This window comes from Rousettus aegyptiacus, unplaced genomic scaffold, assembly GCF_014176215.1.
Source record: "Rousettus aegyptiacus isolate mRouAeg1 unplaced genomic scaffold, mRouAeg1.p scaffold_m13_p_17, whole genome shotgun sequence".
Classification (NCBI taxonomy): domain Eukaryota; kingdom Metazoa; phylum Chordata; class Mammalia; order Chiroptera; family Pteropodidae; genus Rousettus; species Rousettus aegyptiacus.
In genome coordinates, this window is record NW_023416292.1 from 23,221,309 (window position 1) to 23,237,973 (window position 16,665).

A 16,665-nucleotide genomic window follows, 5' to 3' on the forward strand; every position below is an offset into this window, starting at 1 on the left:
ATTCAATTCTAAGTTGAACACTTGGAAAGCAGAGACGTTCGGATATAAAAGTTCTAGAAAAGCAACACAGGGTCGTGATCAGAGAAACTGGACAGTGGAGCCGGACACCCTGGGCTGGCGCCGGTTCTGTGGCTTCCGGACCGCGTCACGCCAAGATTAGCTAACTTCTCCGTGACTCAAGCTCCCTATCTAGAAAATGAGGACAACGACTGCACCGCCTCCCAGGGATATTATGAGGGTGGAAGACTGGCACACTGGAAACACCACAGAACAGATTATTAAACAAATTACGGGAGCAACCAGCCACCGAAAAGTCAAGCTCGTTCATCTATGGGCCTACCTTGTAACTTGATATTTTGTTGTTTGCTATGGTGGTTTCTTAACACCCTTAAAATGCACTAACTCCAGCAAAGTGAATCACTTTAGTAATTCAGGGTTTTAATACAATGTTACAGAATTCTAGGAGGACAGTGTTCACACACACACACACACACACGAACCGCAGATTTCTGGAGTTGGAAGTAATGTGCGAGTCTACTCTAACTCTATCATTTCACGGGCGATGCCCCTGAACCCAGGCGAGGCCGTGGTCACCAGGCACAGCGACCGGCGGAGTCAGGAGAACACCGGCCTCTGACGTCCGCCCGGACAAACTGTTTAAGAAACACTTCCCCTCACCGGTCACGATGCGGCAGAGATAGTCTCAGTTAGAAGCGGTTTTGATTTCAGAAAATGTTCTTTTTCCTCATTACGAAAAATCTGGAATGTGATGAGAAGGAACCCACCAAAACTTGAGGTTACTGGCCGCCGACCCCGCCTCTCAGGCGTGCGTGCCTGCCACAGCGAAGGGTCCCACCACATCGCAGGGGACACGCATTGTTTCTGAGTTTCATGTCATTCGAATTACAATAGTGATTTTAATCGTCCACTGAGAAAACATCCCTTGTTTCTGCGAACCCCACCCCTTGTGACATTCGAACAGCGAGCGTAAAAGGCTGCGGTGAAAGGCCACAGGCAGGCGGCCTCGTGGGGGGTGACCCGGCCGCGCGTGATGCCAACACGGCCGCATGGCGCACAGCAGGTGGGCGGGCAGCCGTGCCCACTCGGGCGCGTGTGCCACCCTCCGGATGAGGCCGGAGACCCGCCGCTCCGAGCCGTGCGTGCTGTGGACTGGCCTCGTCACAGGGGCCGCCGGACAATCGTTTCTCAAACATAAAACGAGCTATTTTAGAGTTTGCAATTGAAGAGTCCAAATAATAGAATTCTCTCAAGCTAGCTAGCAATCTGCTACACAGCCAGGGAACAAATGACTAAATCCCCTAAAACCACGGCAGTAACTCATTTAACGAGGCACACGAGATCAAACACTGCTGATGTCAAGGCCCTGGCACGCCACGCACAGTCCATAAGACAACGCGCTGACACAGGCGCGAGGCCACCTCCCCGGGGGACGCTCTGGGCTTCTGACCATCAGAGCAGGGTCCTTCTGAAAGACAGCAGAGAGATTTTTCCCCATTGTTTTAAAAAGAGACTCGAAACCCTCAAAGCCCATTGTCCTATTCCCCGGTTTAAAATCTAAAGTTACGTTGTAATCTTTCAGACAATTCAGTTATTCTTGACTATTGAGAAAGTGTAACCTAAAGTGCTCCATCTATAATCAGGTAATAAACAAACGGAACAAACTCCATCGCTCTGCGCGAGCTCCAGCAAAGCCACCCGCGCTCTGGCCACGCCGCGGGGCTGGCCTGTGAGCAGCAGCGACTCTTCAGCCACACACTCTGTGACTGGCGCAGAGGGGGCGCCGCCGCCTTCAGCCAGGACACCCCGCCACAGCCGCCCTTCCGGCGCGCGCCGTTCCCGCGTCCCCAGACGAGCCGCCCTCACTCTGCTGTCTGTAAACGGGACCGGGAACTCACGCCGTCATGCGAGAGACACTAACGAGATGACGCATGTGGAAGAGACTCGTGGAGCACTCTGCTCCTGGACAGGAGAGGCGTCCGCTCTGCGCACAGCGGACCAGGGCCGGACACGGACTGCGACCGGCGTGATCATTAAGTGACCCTGGGTTGAGCAGGCGCTCAGACAAATCAGCTGTTTTTTATGATGTGCTTTAGACCTGAATGAGAGTGCATTTCGGAGTTAAAAATTAGAAAAATAAAACCTTCTAAAAGGTTTTTTAAAAATTCTCTCTTCTGCGATAAGACTTTTTTTAAGCAAGTATCTTTCCAAACTCATAAACACACATTCCTTTTCCAGCTGGAGAAAGAATGTGGCCAGAAGGCCGTAAAGATGAGAACACGGCCAGACTCCGACCCGCGCGCGCACCCCCGCTGTGAAGTCCCGCACCGAGGGGGGCCGGGGCCCCGCAGAGGCGGGCCCTGCATGCCTGCTGCCTCTGAGCACCAGGCAGGCTCCTGCTGTCTGAGACGCTGCAGAGTCACACACACCAAACAGAAACTTCCAGAAATAAATGCTGTGCGTTAAGAAAATAGGCCACTCTTCCAAGCATGTATTAGGTAGCAACCGAGGCATTAATTTAGGAAATATCACTGCTCGTTTGTGACATTCTTTTAAGTGGCCTTCTAGTCACATCACCTGTCAGCCTTTCTGCACCAGTTACAGCCTTCCCTCTACTTTGCCCACAGTTTCAAGTTTCTGGCTCATGCTGCTTGAATCCTTGTGGATACCAGACAGCATCCTTTCTCCAGAAAAGGAAGCAAGAATGTCTAATGACGATACGCTCCGAAACATTTCTGCCAAACGTTGGAACGTGAGAATGCAGGGACCTTGCAGTCCCGTGGGTGTTAAACACGTCGCCCACGTGACGTCTCCACGCTAAAGCTTAGACTCTGAGACAAGAACGAAGCTGACGCGTCTCCGCTCAGGCACCTGCAACGCGCTCTCTCCTGGAGTCCGGCACTGCTGTTACTGCTCGGATCAGTAAAATAGACTCAAGTTCCTTTAAGCAACACGGACGTGACGACAGTCCCTAAGTGATTGTGAAAACGACGCAGTTCCACCACGGAGCTTCTTTCGGTGAAGCACACCTAAAACGGCTCTGAGAGGCTGCGCGGCGCAGAGCGCCGGGGCGGTCATGGAAAAGCACGGGACGTTCTCGCTCCGAAGAGCCTCGGGAGATAGAGAAGATGAGCCTTTTAGCTCAAACAATCAGGGACCGACACAGCAAGAACTTTGTAAGCCAGGCCGCACAGTGTAACAACAGTTTACGAAGCCCTCGAGACCCCTTGCGACCGTCTCCTCAGAAGAGCGGGCCAGGCTGTGCCTGGGCCTAACTCCGTCCACGGCAAGAGAACGCGGCCCGCGCAGCCGACCGCGCTGTCTGGTCGCAGCGACGGCCTGTGGGTCACGAGACGAGGCTGCCGACGCAGTCCTCAAAAGGGGATGCTGACTGTGCACGGCTGCTCAGACCTTCTTGCTGCGCTGCTGCAGAATCGGGAACGACAGCCACGACTCCGGTCACGAGGCCCAGAGCACAAGCAGGGGACTGCCAGCCGCGGGGCCGTCTCCTCTGCTTCCTCCGCCACAGCGAGACCCTGTGACTTAAGGACACCCTTGGAACCCAGGCCATTCGCATGACGCTGCTCACAAACAACTCACGAGAGACCAGCACGGCCGGACCTGCGAGCGCGGAAAGCACTCGCAGAGAGAGGCAGGTGCAGGCGACAGCCCAGGCCCTCCGAGCGCGTGGGGCACTGTGCAGGGGGCGGACGCACAGGGAAGGCAAGCTAGGTGTCTCCTTTTGATCTGAGAGGCAGGCACCGAAAGCAGAAAATACGCCAGAAGCTACAAGTGCTCCCAAAGGGGCGTCCATCTCAGCGGAAAAGCAGCGTCGGACGGGAGCGGCGGTGGCATGCCGAAGCGCCGTTCGCGGCCGTCGGCAACCGTCCCAGGAGATTTTCGAAAAGGGCCTCTCGGGGTGCCGGTGGACCAGAGGGCGGCGCCCCTCCTCGGGCTGCACTGGAGTTCCAGGAGAAGCAACCCCACCCTGCCACCTCTCTGCCCAGCGCCGGCTCCCCGCTCCGGGCTCGGCTCCCCACCTGGGCTGGGGCCTTCGCTCCCGCCGCGCTTGTCCCGCGCCCCGGGAGCCGGGCTGTGGTGGCCTTTCGCCCGCCCCTCCCTCCCTGAACACGCTACCGCAGGAACGCGTTAAGAAAAAAATACACGTTAAAGTGTGGGAGATTTTTTTCTCATGAATGCATCGGTTTGAGAACAAGTTATTTTCCTGCAACCCCTGCTCCAAACCACACCAGAGCAAGTCAGAGGGAGGAGAAAGAGGCGGCGCCGGCGGGAGCACAAGCCGCGAACACCTAGAACTACACGGAGACGCCGTGTGGAGGCAAAGCCCGGAGGAGTCAGGTTAGGAGAGCGCGAGCTCGGCCAGGGCACTGGGTCCCACAGTCTTCCCTGCTGGCCCGGGCAGTCGGCTCAACTGCGGGGAGGCAGGGCACATCCGGGAAAGAGCTGGTTTAGCAGATGACGAACCGCGACACAGTCCACACTGCTCCTGCTTCAGGTAGTAACCTACCGTTAAACACACGTCCAATTACAGAACAAAATGATGCGGCCTGCTTACTGGCTCCGCCATGCCTCGTTTATACCAAGCAAAGCCTCGGGCTTCAGAACCTATTGCCTAGTTTCCGATACAACCATACAGTACCAATTACAATAATTTCTGTCATGAAATTAAGAACCCAAGTGGGAGAAAAAGTCTACATGCTTCTGCACAAGAAATGCTGCCACTCACCTTTCTGATGAAACTGTTAGAATATTCGACATCAAAAAATTGAAGAAAAAACAAGCATGAGATCATCACTACTTTTCTTTCCATTCTAGCAAGAACAGAAAGGACAACCCAGGATTTAAGAACCAAATTCCTGTCCCATGACATAAATTATAGTCACCATGATAAAATTAACTCCTTACCCCACTGCTAAAACAAGAAAAAAATGAAAAAAGACGTCTCTAACTACTGTTTTCTCATTAGGTTCAAGTTAGTCCTTACTTCTCCTTAATACATAAGACCGAGATGGGATAAACCAGTAATCAGGAAATGAAAAATCCAAACAGAATTCGAGCGCCGTGACAGTTTCCCCGTGTGAGAAACACTAACTAATAAGGAACAGCTTTCACAAACGCAAGAAACGTTAAGTGCGTATTTGTAAAAGTACCACTCATCTTCCTTCGTAAGCTACTGTCCCTTTAAAGCTAGGAACGTTTTCTGTAAAAAAATGCTTCTCATCCTTAGAAAAACATCACTAACCGTGACTTCAACGCGTGGCTTGACAACTGCAGCTGCTAATATATGCCCAACCATTCGATTGAACAGAAAACCCGGCCTGAACTGAGGAGTCGTCCGCGGCTGGACGCAGACGAAACGCCAAGTCCCCACCGCGCCGCACTGGACCCCCCGGGAAACGTTCGCGCTTTTCTTCCACTTTAAATATAACTGTGTCAACGACAGAGCGCACGCTTAGTCCTGTCAGCCAGGCCCGCCGGAGCCCCGCGGAGCCCCTGCTCCCAGCGGCCCCAGCTGCCCGACGTGCGCCCAGGGCCAGCGTCAGACGGCCGCGAGGACAGGCCCGGCACGCGGAGCCCTCCGCGACGGCAGCAAGCACGGGCGGCCGTCACGGAAGCCTTCCGCATCTCTAGCACATTCGATTCGTGGCCAAAACCACGTGAAGCGCTTCCTACTCTTCAAGTGTGACAGTTCTCTGGTCCTGACAGTCTGGGCTCCTAGACAGTTAAACCTCAGGAAAGGAACGGAGCCTCCTGAGCGGCGCCAATGACCAGAAAACGACCTGCTCGCTCTGTGGCTAGTGTGACCTATCTGTGGCCACGGCCCCACGGCATTCTTCCGAAGAAGAAAAAGAGAAGCCTGGGCACAGACCGTGAGGGAGTTCTAATGCGTGTGCCCGACACTCAGCACGCCACACACGCGTGTGGCAACTCTACGGACAAGAGACGGCACGACAACAGCGACACGTTTTTCGCACGGTCCACTCCGCAACGCTCAGGACCCTCGCACAGCCTGCCGGGTGGCTGACGCGTGCTCCCCAGCAGCAGTGTCAGGACCCGGACCCGAGCGCCCCGCACCGTGACCACACGTCCGGGACCCCGACTTCCCCACGACCGACGGGCATCCCGCCACCGGCCTCCCGGAAACGTGCCCGTGTCCCCTTCTCCTCGGCTCGTGCACAGGGGTGACAAAGCCAGGAGCGTATCGTTCCTCGGTACCAACTGCCCGCCTGCCCGCAGCTCCGCGCCGATCCGGGCAGGCGGCCCCCTCGCGCCTCGGAGAGCACTCACCCTCCGGAACGACACCACGTAGAACGTGTCCCCCCTTCTGCGGATGGCGTCGAGGAAGTCGTGGTAGCTTCTGGGGGAGGCGTGGTACACCTGGAGCTCACGTCCCGAGTTCCTGCAGGAGCGAGAGACGGAAAGTGTCCTCCACCGCCAGGCCTCACGGCCCCTGAGAGGTGCTTCTCGCTGTGAGACCACGTCTGCGGCGGGACAGTCTCGACCGGGACGCCAGTGGCTGCCTGGCGGGTTTTTATAACATTCTCAAAGGCCTGAGGTCAGGAGGTCTGGAAGAGTCAGTTCACTGAAGTGGAAACTCATTTCTAGATAGAGGCTTGAAAATGGACCAGAGAGTCAAGTGCGTTGTAACGCACGTGAGAACAGATTTCTGTGCTGGTTTGCATGATTTTAAACTCTCTGGTAACAAAGATCAAGGCTGAGGAAAAGCTGTTCTCACTGCTCTGTCAGGCCTGTGAAGACACACTGGGCTGGAGGGCTGTGCGGCAGGCAGAGAGCTCAGGACTGACGCGGGGGCCTTGGCTTTGGAGCCCTGCTGCCCTCAGTGGGGATCCTCGGAAAAGTCAAGCTCTGAGCAACCCCGGTTTCCTCACGGGTAGAATAACTATACAAACAGCCCTTGCAGGACGGCGGCTGCGGCCAGAGGCGAGACGCTGCAGGTGGAGTGCCTCGCAGGGTCCTGCCCCCCGGGCCTCACTCAACGACCCCCGGCAGCGATGTCAGAAGCGCCACGATAAAGTCGTAAATAGAATTCCAGCACCTCGAGCCACACCACATCCCAAAAGAGTCACTCGAGTGACATCGCTATAGGTCTCAATAGCAAGTCTCCCACCATTTAGCGCGACAAGCCAACACCCGTAAGTCAGAGGAGAGTTAAAGGAATGACGCCCCCTCCTTCTCCGAAGAGAGAACCTGAGTGTGCTCCTCCTCACACGCGCCCCTTTCACATCTTCAATGGTCCTTGTTAACCAAGGAGAAACGGTCCTGAAAGGGAATTGTGAGCAAGTCGAAGGTCCCCTTTGAAGCAATTCCTCTGCTCACGAGCCATGTCTGACTATGACGCTTTGAATACGGTCCACTTTTAAAGGCCATGACAGTTTTGTCTGCGCAGTCCATGGGACCCCGGATTAGCGAGTCGTGCACCAGGCTCCCTGAGCCCTGGTGGTAGCATCTCCACCGCAGAGCGACACGTAGCCCCGTCGCCTACGCCTGTCAGGGCCCCTGTTCAACACACGTGTTCACACCGCACCCCTGAGCTCCCCAAGCCCAGGCCTGACGAAGCTGCTGAGACATGGGCCGTCCCCACGAGGCGCAGGACGGCCCTCCCGCGCTTAGGAGCCCGAGACGGCACCTCGGGACCACACTGGGGGCCGTTTTAAACCAGGTCTCCAACGAAAAAGCACAAAAATGTGAAAAACGTGACACTAAGTACGCCCCGGAAAGGACACTTGTTACCACGTGAGGGCAGAGACAGGCAGGGAGCGAGCGCCTCGCTGCGACGACTTTGCTGAGAACCCCGCACGCCTGCAGATGGCCACGCCAGTGCTCTGCGTGCTGATTTTGGGGTCACAAATGAATTTTAGCAAGCAGGCGACTCACGAACACAGAACACGTGACTCACGAGGGCCGACCGGAATTCACGTTCAAGTCCGGGCCCGGAGCGTCCCCGCTTCCTCACCTGATGCTAGTGGTCTCTGTGTACTGGACGGCCATGAGCTGAGACCCCGAGTCCTGCTCCAGAGCCCCCTGGAAGGGAAAAAGCAGGTTAAAGCCGCAGCAGCAAGTCCCATGAAGGCCTCCCCGTAGCGACTCGGCTGGCACTACTTTCACTGACCTGTCACTAAAACATCATGGTGGGTGTCTTTTTCACGAAAATTCTGACGTAAGTTTACGTAACTCGACGTCAACACACAAATTACAACTCCTTTGGTCACACTCTGGGCCTAGAAATGCATCTTATGGAGAGTGAGACATTTAAGACACTTCTCATAAAGTTTTTTAGAAAACAGCCCAAAAGCTCAGTTCAAGTTTTATGACCAAGTCACATAGGTACTACTGAACATTTAACAACTATGTTGGTCTAAAATACTTCTGTTCCCAATGAAAAGCACCTGAAGTCGGAAAGGCCCACAGGGAGGCCCGACGCTGCCGTCGCTGAGCGAGCCGCGAAGCCTTCACGGCACGCGCCGCATGACCCAGCGCCGCGGGGTCTCGCGGGAGAAGCGACAGGGCCTTCCCTGACTCGGAAGTGAGCAGGCGTTAAACGCCGACTCACAAGGACGCTGAGCGAACAGAACCGGGACGCGCCGGCGCCCTGAGACTCACGCCCGCCGGCAGAGGAGCCTGGACCCGCCTGCGAGCTCCGCGGATGCGCAAACGCGGGACGGGCGGGATCTGAAAGCCCCGGCCAAGTCGTGGAGCTGTCTTCCCTTCAGTTCTGTCCCTTTCTTGCTTTACGTGTTTTAAAGGTTTGTCATCAGGAGCCTATATATTTAGAATCATGTTGTCTTGATTTACAGTCCTTTTATACTGCGAAGTTTCCATCTTTGTTTCTTGTACTCTTCTGTCTGGACGTCTGCTTTCTCGGATTAACGCAGCCGCACCAGCTTTCTAACGCTTCATGTCTGCGCAGTATGTACACCTTTTCACCCATTTATTCTCCATCTGTGTCTTTATATTTAAAATGTTATTTCTCGTAAACAGCATATAATAGGGTCTTGTCTTTTAAAAAGTCCAGTTTGCCAATCTCTCTCTTTAAGCTGATATCTTTAGCCCATTAAATTTTATTACTAACGTGGCTGGGCTTAAGTTTACTATCTTGGTATTTTTTTCTACATATCCTATTTGTTCTTTATTCATGCGTTCTTTTCCTCCCTTCTTTGGTTGAAATGTACTTTTTTTAGTATTCCACTTTTATTTCCTGTACTCACTTTTTAAGCTGTACTTCTTCGTGACAGTTCGTGGTACCGATGAAGGAAGGCCCGTCTCTCTCCTCTGACTGAGTGGAACTCCTCGCTTTGACACATACGGACCCACCCCTGCCATTCCTTTTTTCTGTAATGGCCTGGAGTTCCACACTTCTGACCACTATCCAAGCTCGCTAAAGAACGATATGCACCCAAGACAGGAGAGGGAGAGGAGACTTTAAACTACAAATCTCCTCCAAATGTTCCAAGGCTGTGAAATTAAAACGATTTTCGTTGCATGAACATTCCTTCAAGATTAAGGAGCCCCAACCACCTCATTACTCTGTGTATTTATCTAATGCACAGGATAAACTAACATGAAAAATTATGTCACGAGGCAAAAGAACTAGCTTGGGCCAAGGACTTTAATCGACTCTTCGTAAAGCCCGGCGGCCAGCTGTGTGGGACGACCTAGTGCCACCCCTCCTTGCTCCTCCCCGCACAGCAAGGGACAGAGCCCAAACTCCACACTACCCAAACTTCCTGCCACCGGGGTTCTGGGTAATATTAATGTCCTGCCACAGGACACACTAGTCGGCACCGGGTTCTGGAAAGCAGACGGGGGATGGCGCCCGTCTCCCCTCTGGCCATGCTGGTGGGCAGGAGTTTCGCAGAACTGTCCAATGCATTCCAGTGCCAACAGCAGCTCTGGAGCTCTGCAGCAGCTGTGACAGTGACGACGGCCTTCGCCTCCAGAAGTACCAACCACCAGTCGAGTTGCCATAACGTGAACAAAGGTCCTGGAAAGGCCCGTGCTGCAACTCACGGAGCCTCAGTGTGTCAGCGCCCGAGCTGGCCTGGGCCAGGCCTCCCTGGTCACTGCTATGGGAAAGCCACCCGGCAAGCTCCAGCAGACCTCGAGGGACAACAAATCTCTGTCCCACTCAGCTGCTGAGAACTGGAGGCTGCTGCCACAAGTGGAGTCTCCTTAGAGGAGCTGTCCCTCGCCACCCGATCCAAAACAGCCGCCTGTCTCCGAGTTGACATGTTGACTTTCAACCCACTCTATTTCAGAGAACTTCCCTTTCATGTGGAGTACACTTAAGTGTTTATTCACTTGTTTCCTGTTTCTCTCTCCCACTAGGATTAAGTTCTCGAGGCGAGGGTTCTGTCAGACTCACCGCCGGGCCTCAGGGTCTAGAACAGGACCCGGCTCACAGCTGCCAACACAGGGGACATTTGCTGGCAACTTGAAATGTGCCAGCTGCCAGTCTTAAGTTCTTCAGAAGCAGTAATAAATACATGATGAAGACGGGGTGACTACGATAAAGGACGCTTTATGGCCGAGGACGTGAAGAGGAGGGCAGCTGACTAGGCTCTGGGTCTGAGCTGTCACCAACTCACACTGCTGCTACCTGTCCACCGCCACGGGGGCCACTAGGGAGATGGGCTTCACTGCCGAGCCGCCCCACGCTTCAACGCCCTTTCTGAAAAGCGCTAAGAACGGGAGATACACAGTGTCATCTGTTGAACCATCTGTGCCACGAAACATCTGACACGATGTCCACGCACAGGCACCCCTGGTGGGAAAGCAAATGTGCGGGAGAGAGCAGGGGGCGGCGCCCTGCGCCCTGGCCCAGCGCTAGGAACCCTGGGGGCTCCCGCGGGGGGACGGCATCAGAGGCAGCGGGGGGCCGCGGTCAAGCTCGAACACCCTGCAGGGAAGCGGGCGGCCCCGCGGGGGCCGCGGGCAGAGCCGGAGCCGCGCGGACGCACCTGGAGGATGCGGGTCTTCAGCTCGCTGTTTGTCACCCTTCTCGACTTGGTCCTCTCCACCTCGTGTCTGTGGACCCACCCTCGGAGCTCATGGTTTAGCCTATAAAACAGCGTGATGAGCTACACGTGCTACCAGAAGTAACCCCCTCGCCCTGTCCCATGGCTTCCAGGAAGCACGCCCAGTGTCTGAGCTTCAGTACTGCTTTTTGACCGGGAAGAGTGAGACATTCGTGTTGTTTGTACGACGTGAATTTTTCCACGGGAACCTCCTCAACCACGAGCTCGCGGTTCAAAGACCACGGCAGCCGGACCCCTGCCGCACGGCACCATGGGAGCAGGGCCGTCCGCACGGCGACGGCACGGGCCGGGGAGCGCCAGGCCACCACAGGGCGCCCGCCCACGAGCAGGGTGCTACAGCCTGCGAAAACCACCCTCCCCGGGAGAAGGAAAAGATGCACTTGAGTGCTCGGAAAAAACGGACATTTTAACACACTAGAATTCAAACTTCCCAATTTTCCAAAACCAGGAATTTTTTTTTTAAGCGTAATTCAAATAAAATTTCCCTTTACTTTGCTTACTAGACGCCTGCAGTCACCGACAGATACCTCGGAGGTCCTCTCAGCCACCCAAGTAAGCCGAGCAAGGCTGTCCCCAACCCCCTGCGGAGCGTGGCCCCCCCCATGTGACACTCACCTGAGGGACTCTGTGGCATTAACCAGGGGCTGACAGGGAGGAGGGGGCAGGTAGAGCAGCGGCTCCTCACTCAGCACCATCAGGGCTTTGTCACTGGGAACAGAGTGGCTGTATCTGAAACACACGCACAGAATGTGGCTCCTCGCATCTTAACTTCCGACACGTCCGATACAGAAAATCATCACTGGAATTCGTTTTTTACAGAAATAAAAACATAATAAATACAACGTATGTTCAGACGGAAGCAAATACGACAGAAACGGAGAGAAGGAGAGACCATGGAGCATGAATGTCATTTTCTACAGAGATCACCACAGTAATTCGCACGTATCCAGCCTCCACTGATTGACACTGAAATCACTGGCCCCCTTGACAAAAACAATGTGGCAGGGTGGAAACTAAGTCACGGTGTTCTGCCTATGGCACTAAGTCGTTTGGAATAACACAGAGCCGGTGCTGCACTGGTAATGACTCTGGTAACGACCGTGCATACCAAAGGGAGCCAGCCGCGACCAAAAGCTCGGGGGCGGGCGAGGGGGGGCACCTGCCATGTCCCTGGTGGACCCGCGCCCCTGTGAGAGGCCGTCTGCCGCGCGGAACACCTGCGAACAAAGGCCTGTCCCAGAGCTGTGGTTTTAAAAGTCAGGCCGGCCTACCCACAAAGACACAAAAGCTGCTGTGCGTTAGAGAAGGCAGAAACTGCTTCTGAAAATACATTTCTGATTTATAATTTTATTTCCACACGATAAACTCTCGTAATGATTTCTGCACATCTGTGCTGACTGGCTTTGTTCTACTGGCCAAAAATATTCTTTGGAAAAGAAAAAAACTGGACAGAAGAAACACCAGGAGAGAGCGCGGGGGGGGGGGGGGCGCTGAGGGGCCTGCGCCGGCCGCGACCTGGAGACAATCAGACCCCGCCGCCCCGGAGGCGGCCGAGCCCCGGGCCCGCAGCACGTGACACACTCGCGGGAAGGCCGGGTTCTGGCCGCGGCCCGTGCGCGGGGCGACTTCCCGCCCTCGTCCGTGCCAGGCAGCCCCCACTGGAGCCCGACGTCCTGACCTGACGATCCTGCCACCGCCTCATTCTCAGAAGCATCCCAAATTGGTTGACAAATTACATGGTCATCTTATTACGCATCGCACATTCCTAAGACTAAAAAATAGGTGCTGTTAATTAAATGGCGGACAAACACGGTATTATGACTCACGGGCTTGGGCTCTACCTTTTCAGTTAAACCAGTTCTCTGAACTCTCCTAAAAAATGAAACCTAACATGAAGCCGAGTCAAAAAATAAATACAAATGTCCTGGCAGAGCACAAACGAATCGCCTAACATTCAGTTCAACACCCACCCGTGTGTGGTGCTTTCAACTGTGTCACACACGCTTTTGGTATCTCTTATTCAGGATATATAATGACAAAGGTGAGAACATCAAATTAACGGACTGGCACCTACTTCAATGTGTATGCACTGTGTGTTTCAAGATGTGCATTAGCGCACACAGCCTGAGACTTTAAGATTGCACCTCTACGAGAATTCTAAAACTAGTAAAGACTTCAGAAAGGAAATTCGTTCTTAGAACTGATCTTAACAGTAAAATTCGTCGACAGCCTCAAGAACCTGTCTGCTCCGCTAACTGAAACGGAGACCGAACGGCTCAGGCGCACGGCGCGCCGCGGAACCGTCTCGGCCTCGCCGCCTCGGCCGAGCAGACGCGCCCTCTACCTGTAGCCGTTTTGCTGGATGACGCCGTCCGGCGTGTCCTGCGCCTCTGGAGCGGAAAATCCCAGGAGACGCCGCCTCTGCCGCGCTGGGCTCGCGCTGGGGTTCGTTCTGCTGGGATCCTGTTCCAACAGGCTGAAAATTTTTAAATGCAAAACAATCAGAGAAATAACATGTCACACGTGCTATACGTGTCTCTGAAGCAAACCCGAGTTCCTGTCGGTCCAGGCATAAAGACGATCTTGAAAATAAATTTTGTAAGTATAAAGTACCTTATTTATAAACTATTTAAACAAAGTCATCATTCTACCCTTTGAAAGCTCTGTTGCATATGTGTATGAAGTAGAAATAAGTACCGCACACGTATAAACAAACTTTAAACTCAAATAACTGAAAAAAGAGATTCTCCTAGTTGCTGCAAACTTCTATTTCCAATGAAGAAACACTTCCAATGAAAAAGAAATTACTCTCTTTGTCAACAGCCAAATTCATCAGCCTTTCACAGTCCCAGGAAACAGGTTATCAAATAAAGCTAAGAAAAAATTATTTAAAAAATACTGCTATTTTTGTAAGAATTTCCTATTTACTTCTTTCTCTCCACTCTCCTCAATACCTCCGGTCATCAATGTATGTCCTCTTGATGAGAGTATTTGGGACAGACACACACCCACAGACTCACACACACAGAAACACACACGCAGGTATGTAACAAACACTGCGATAGTTACTTAACACTTCCAACTCATAGACTGGGCTTACCGGTAACATGTTCTGTGTGTGAACACTTTGTAATCTCACATGCGTAATCTACCTGGTTGTTAACCTTGAACTTCAACACAAAGGGACCCTCCCTAGGGAAGCACAGAAGAAGGAAGACCTGGTCCTCAGAGGGGAGAAGGGGAGGAAGAATGCGAGGTGAGGAGAGGCCAGGTAGGCCTGTGGTCCCAGAAGCCGAGCCCTCTGGAGGGTAGAATTCTGTCTCCGAATACCGGGGAGGGGACGACCCAAAGTGGCCGTTTGTGTGGCTTACGGATGATTTACAAATCAGCTTAGTTCAGAATTATTAACACTTGCAAGTTTCTCGAGAGGGTGGTGGCCTGGGAGGGCCTCACCGAGGTGGCTTGGGAGCTGACGCCTGGCAGGAGGGTCTCGGGGAAAGTGCTGCGGGCAGTGGGAGTGACAGCCGTGCAGACCCTGCCACTCATTCCTCCTCGATCCCGTCCTCTCTCTGTCCTGCGGAGGAACCCGAGTCCGGGGTGCGCACGGCACTCACAGCCCCGCCCACAGCCCTGGCTGTGCGTTCCTCACGTACACTCCCATGGGTACAAGATACACCGAATTCTCCACTTTCTTCTGAAAGCGTCAGGCCACAGCCGTGCCTTTGAACACGCTGCTCCCTGTCCTTGGCATGCCTTCCCTTACTTCCCACACGGCAAACTGTGATCACGAGATTCCGCGTCCTCTGTGGGGGCTTCCCTTACACTAGGTCCTTCGACAAAAACGTCTGACCATCTATCGGTATGCTGTGGCCCTTCTCCCTGAGGACCTGACGTGGCGAGCCCGCCCTGCCCTAGGACTTCGCCCGCCCTGGTCTTCAGACACTCGCCCATGGCCCTGCAGCCATCCTTGCACAGGTCCCCCTCCCGAGGGCCGCGAGACCCTCGAAGGCCTGGCCCCCATCTCATTACTCTCTGACTCCACCGTCCCGGGGGCCACATGTTCGTGCCGCACGCGCCATGGCGAGTAGGCGTGAGAAGTGACGTCTGAGACCCCTGCGGAGGCTGGTACTCCACGATCCGCCCCCACAGCAGCGCTTCTCGAGCTGCGGCTGGTGCAGACCTGCAGCGGAATCAGCCAGGACGCTGCCCGACGCTGGGGTTCCAGACCTCCTGCAGCGGGCGAGGCTCGCTGGTCCAGCCGCCCACGCGCCTGTCAGCACCGACGCCCCCGGCCGCGGCGCGAGGCAGGTGGCAGCAGCGCGGCTACGACGCCCACGGGAAAAGGCACCGACGCAGTGGGCTGCAAGCCTGAGACGACGAAGTCACTAAGTGCAGCGGCGAGGACCTGAACTCGCGCGTCTGACGTCAAGGCCCTTGACCCCGGTTCATTTTCCTGCTTTGCCAATGACCTGTTTGAAAACTCAAGCTTCCCTCAGGAAAAAACATGGACTTTCTGCCAGACCCAGGTGAAGGTCAAGAAGGAACCCCATCTCTGTTCTCCTGTCTCATCGCTGAGAAAAGCAAAGCAAATCTGTTTTTCTCTAGCTCGTGACGAGAGCTAAAATAAAGACAAGAACTTGAATGTTTCGCATCAGGATGAGAACATGTGCACACTCACCTCAAGGGTCCATAGTTCAGGACGACCAGCGCCAGCAGGATCATCACGCAGATGGCTCTCCGCTTGGGACTGGGAACCTTCAGCCTGTGGTTCTAAAGGCAGCGGCCGAGGGAGAAGCAGTCACTGCGCACGCCCGCCGCGCGGGGCCTCTCAGAACTCTGCGGCGGGACGTCCACGCGCCCTCGCCCGGCAGACAGAGGGGAGAAAGGAGAGCAGACACAGCAGCCGCCCGCTGTGGGGGCGTCCCCGCCCGAAGGAGAGAACACGACAGGCTTACATTCTTATGGACCTCCCAGAAACGCTAAGCCGCTTCTGTAGTCTGTCTCCCTGTCTCTTAATCATAGGATCCATAGCACAGCGGACTGTCCCCACGTGCTCAGGGCAGACAGAGGGACCGGAGAAGCCCCGCCCAGAGGCAGAGGCACCGCCCGGCTCGGGGCGGCATGGCGGGGCTCCTGGGAGCAGCACCACGACCCGACAAAAGGCTCGAACAGCGGCCGCTGCGGGGACGAGGGCGGCCGGCGGCGCTGAGGTCAGCGGGCAGAGAGGGAGCAGGCGGACCGAGGGCTGTCCCCGGCACCAGGGCACGACCCCTCCGAGGAACGGGACGCCGCGACCCGGGGCCCGCTGCCCCGCAGCCTCACCTCCGACACCACCTCGTCCAGCTGCCGCTTGAGCGACCCGTTCTCCCGCCGCAGCCGCTCGTTCTCCGACAGGGCGGCGCGCAGCCGCGCCTCCAGCCCCAGCAGGTACTCCTTCTTCTTCCGGCGCGACTGGCACGCCGACTCCCGGTTCTTGATCATCCGCTGCTGTCTCCGCAGCACCGCCACCTGGGGAAGCGTCGGAACGCGCGGACGTCAGAGCCGGGCGGGCCAGACCGCACCACCTGGC

General features: G+C 55.1%; 1 protein-coding gene across 1 annotated transcript in view; it reads right to left on the reverse strand.

Moving 5' to 3' along the window:
• ATF6 (activating transcription factor 6) overlaps positions 1-16,665 on the reverse strand; it is a 76,182-nt gene that overhangs the window by 36,794 nt on the left and 22,723 nt on the right. Inside the window, exons 8-14 of the mRNA XM_016129704.2 lie at positions 16,419-16,604; positions 15,775-15,866; positions 13,441-13,572; positions 11,712-11,825; positions 11,019-11,118; positions 8,015-8,082; positions 6,328-6,439 (exon numbers count right to left, since the gene is read on the reverse strand). Of these exons, the coding sequence (XP_015985190.2) occupies positions 6,328-6,439; positions 8,015-8,082; positions 11,019-11,118; positions 11,712-11,825; positions 13,441-13,572; positions 15,775-15,866; positions 16,419-16,604 (804 nt within the window). The remainder of the gene's footprint in view (positions 1-6,327; positions 6,440-8,014; positions 8,083-11,018; positions 11,119-11,711; positions 11,826-13,440; positions 13,573-15,774; positions 15,867-16,418; positions 16,605-16,665) is intronic.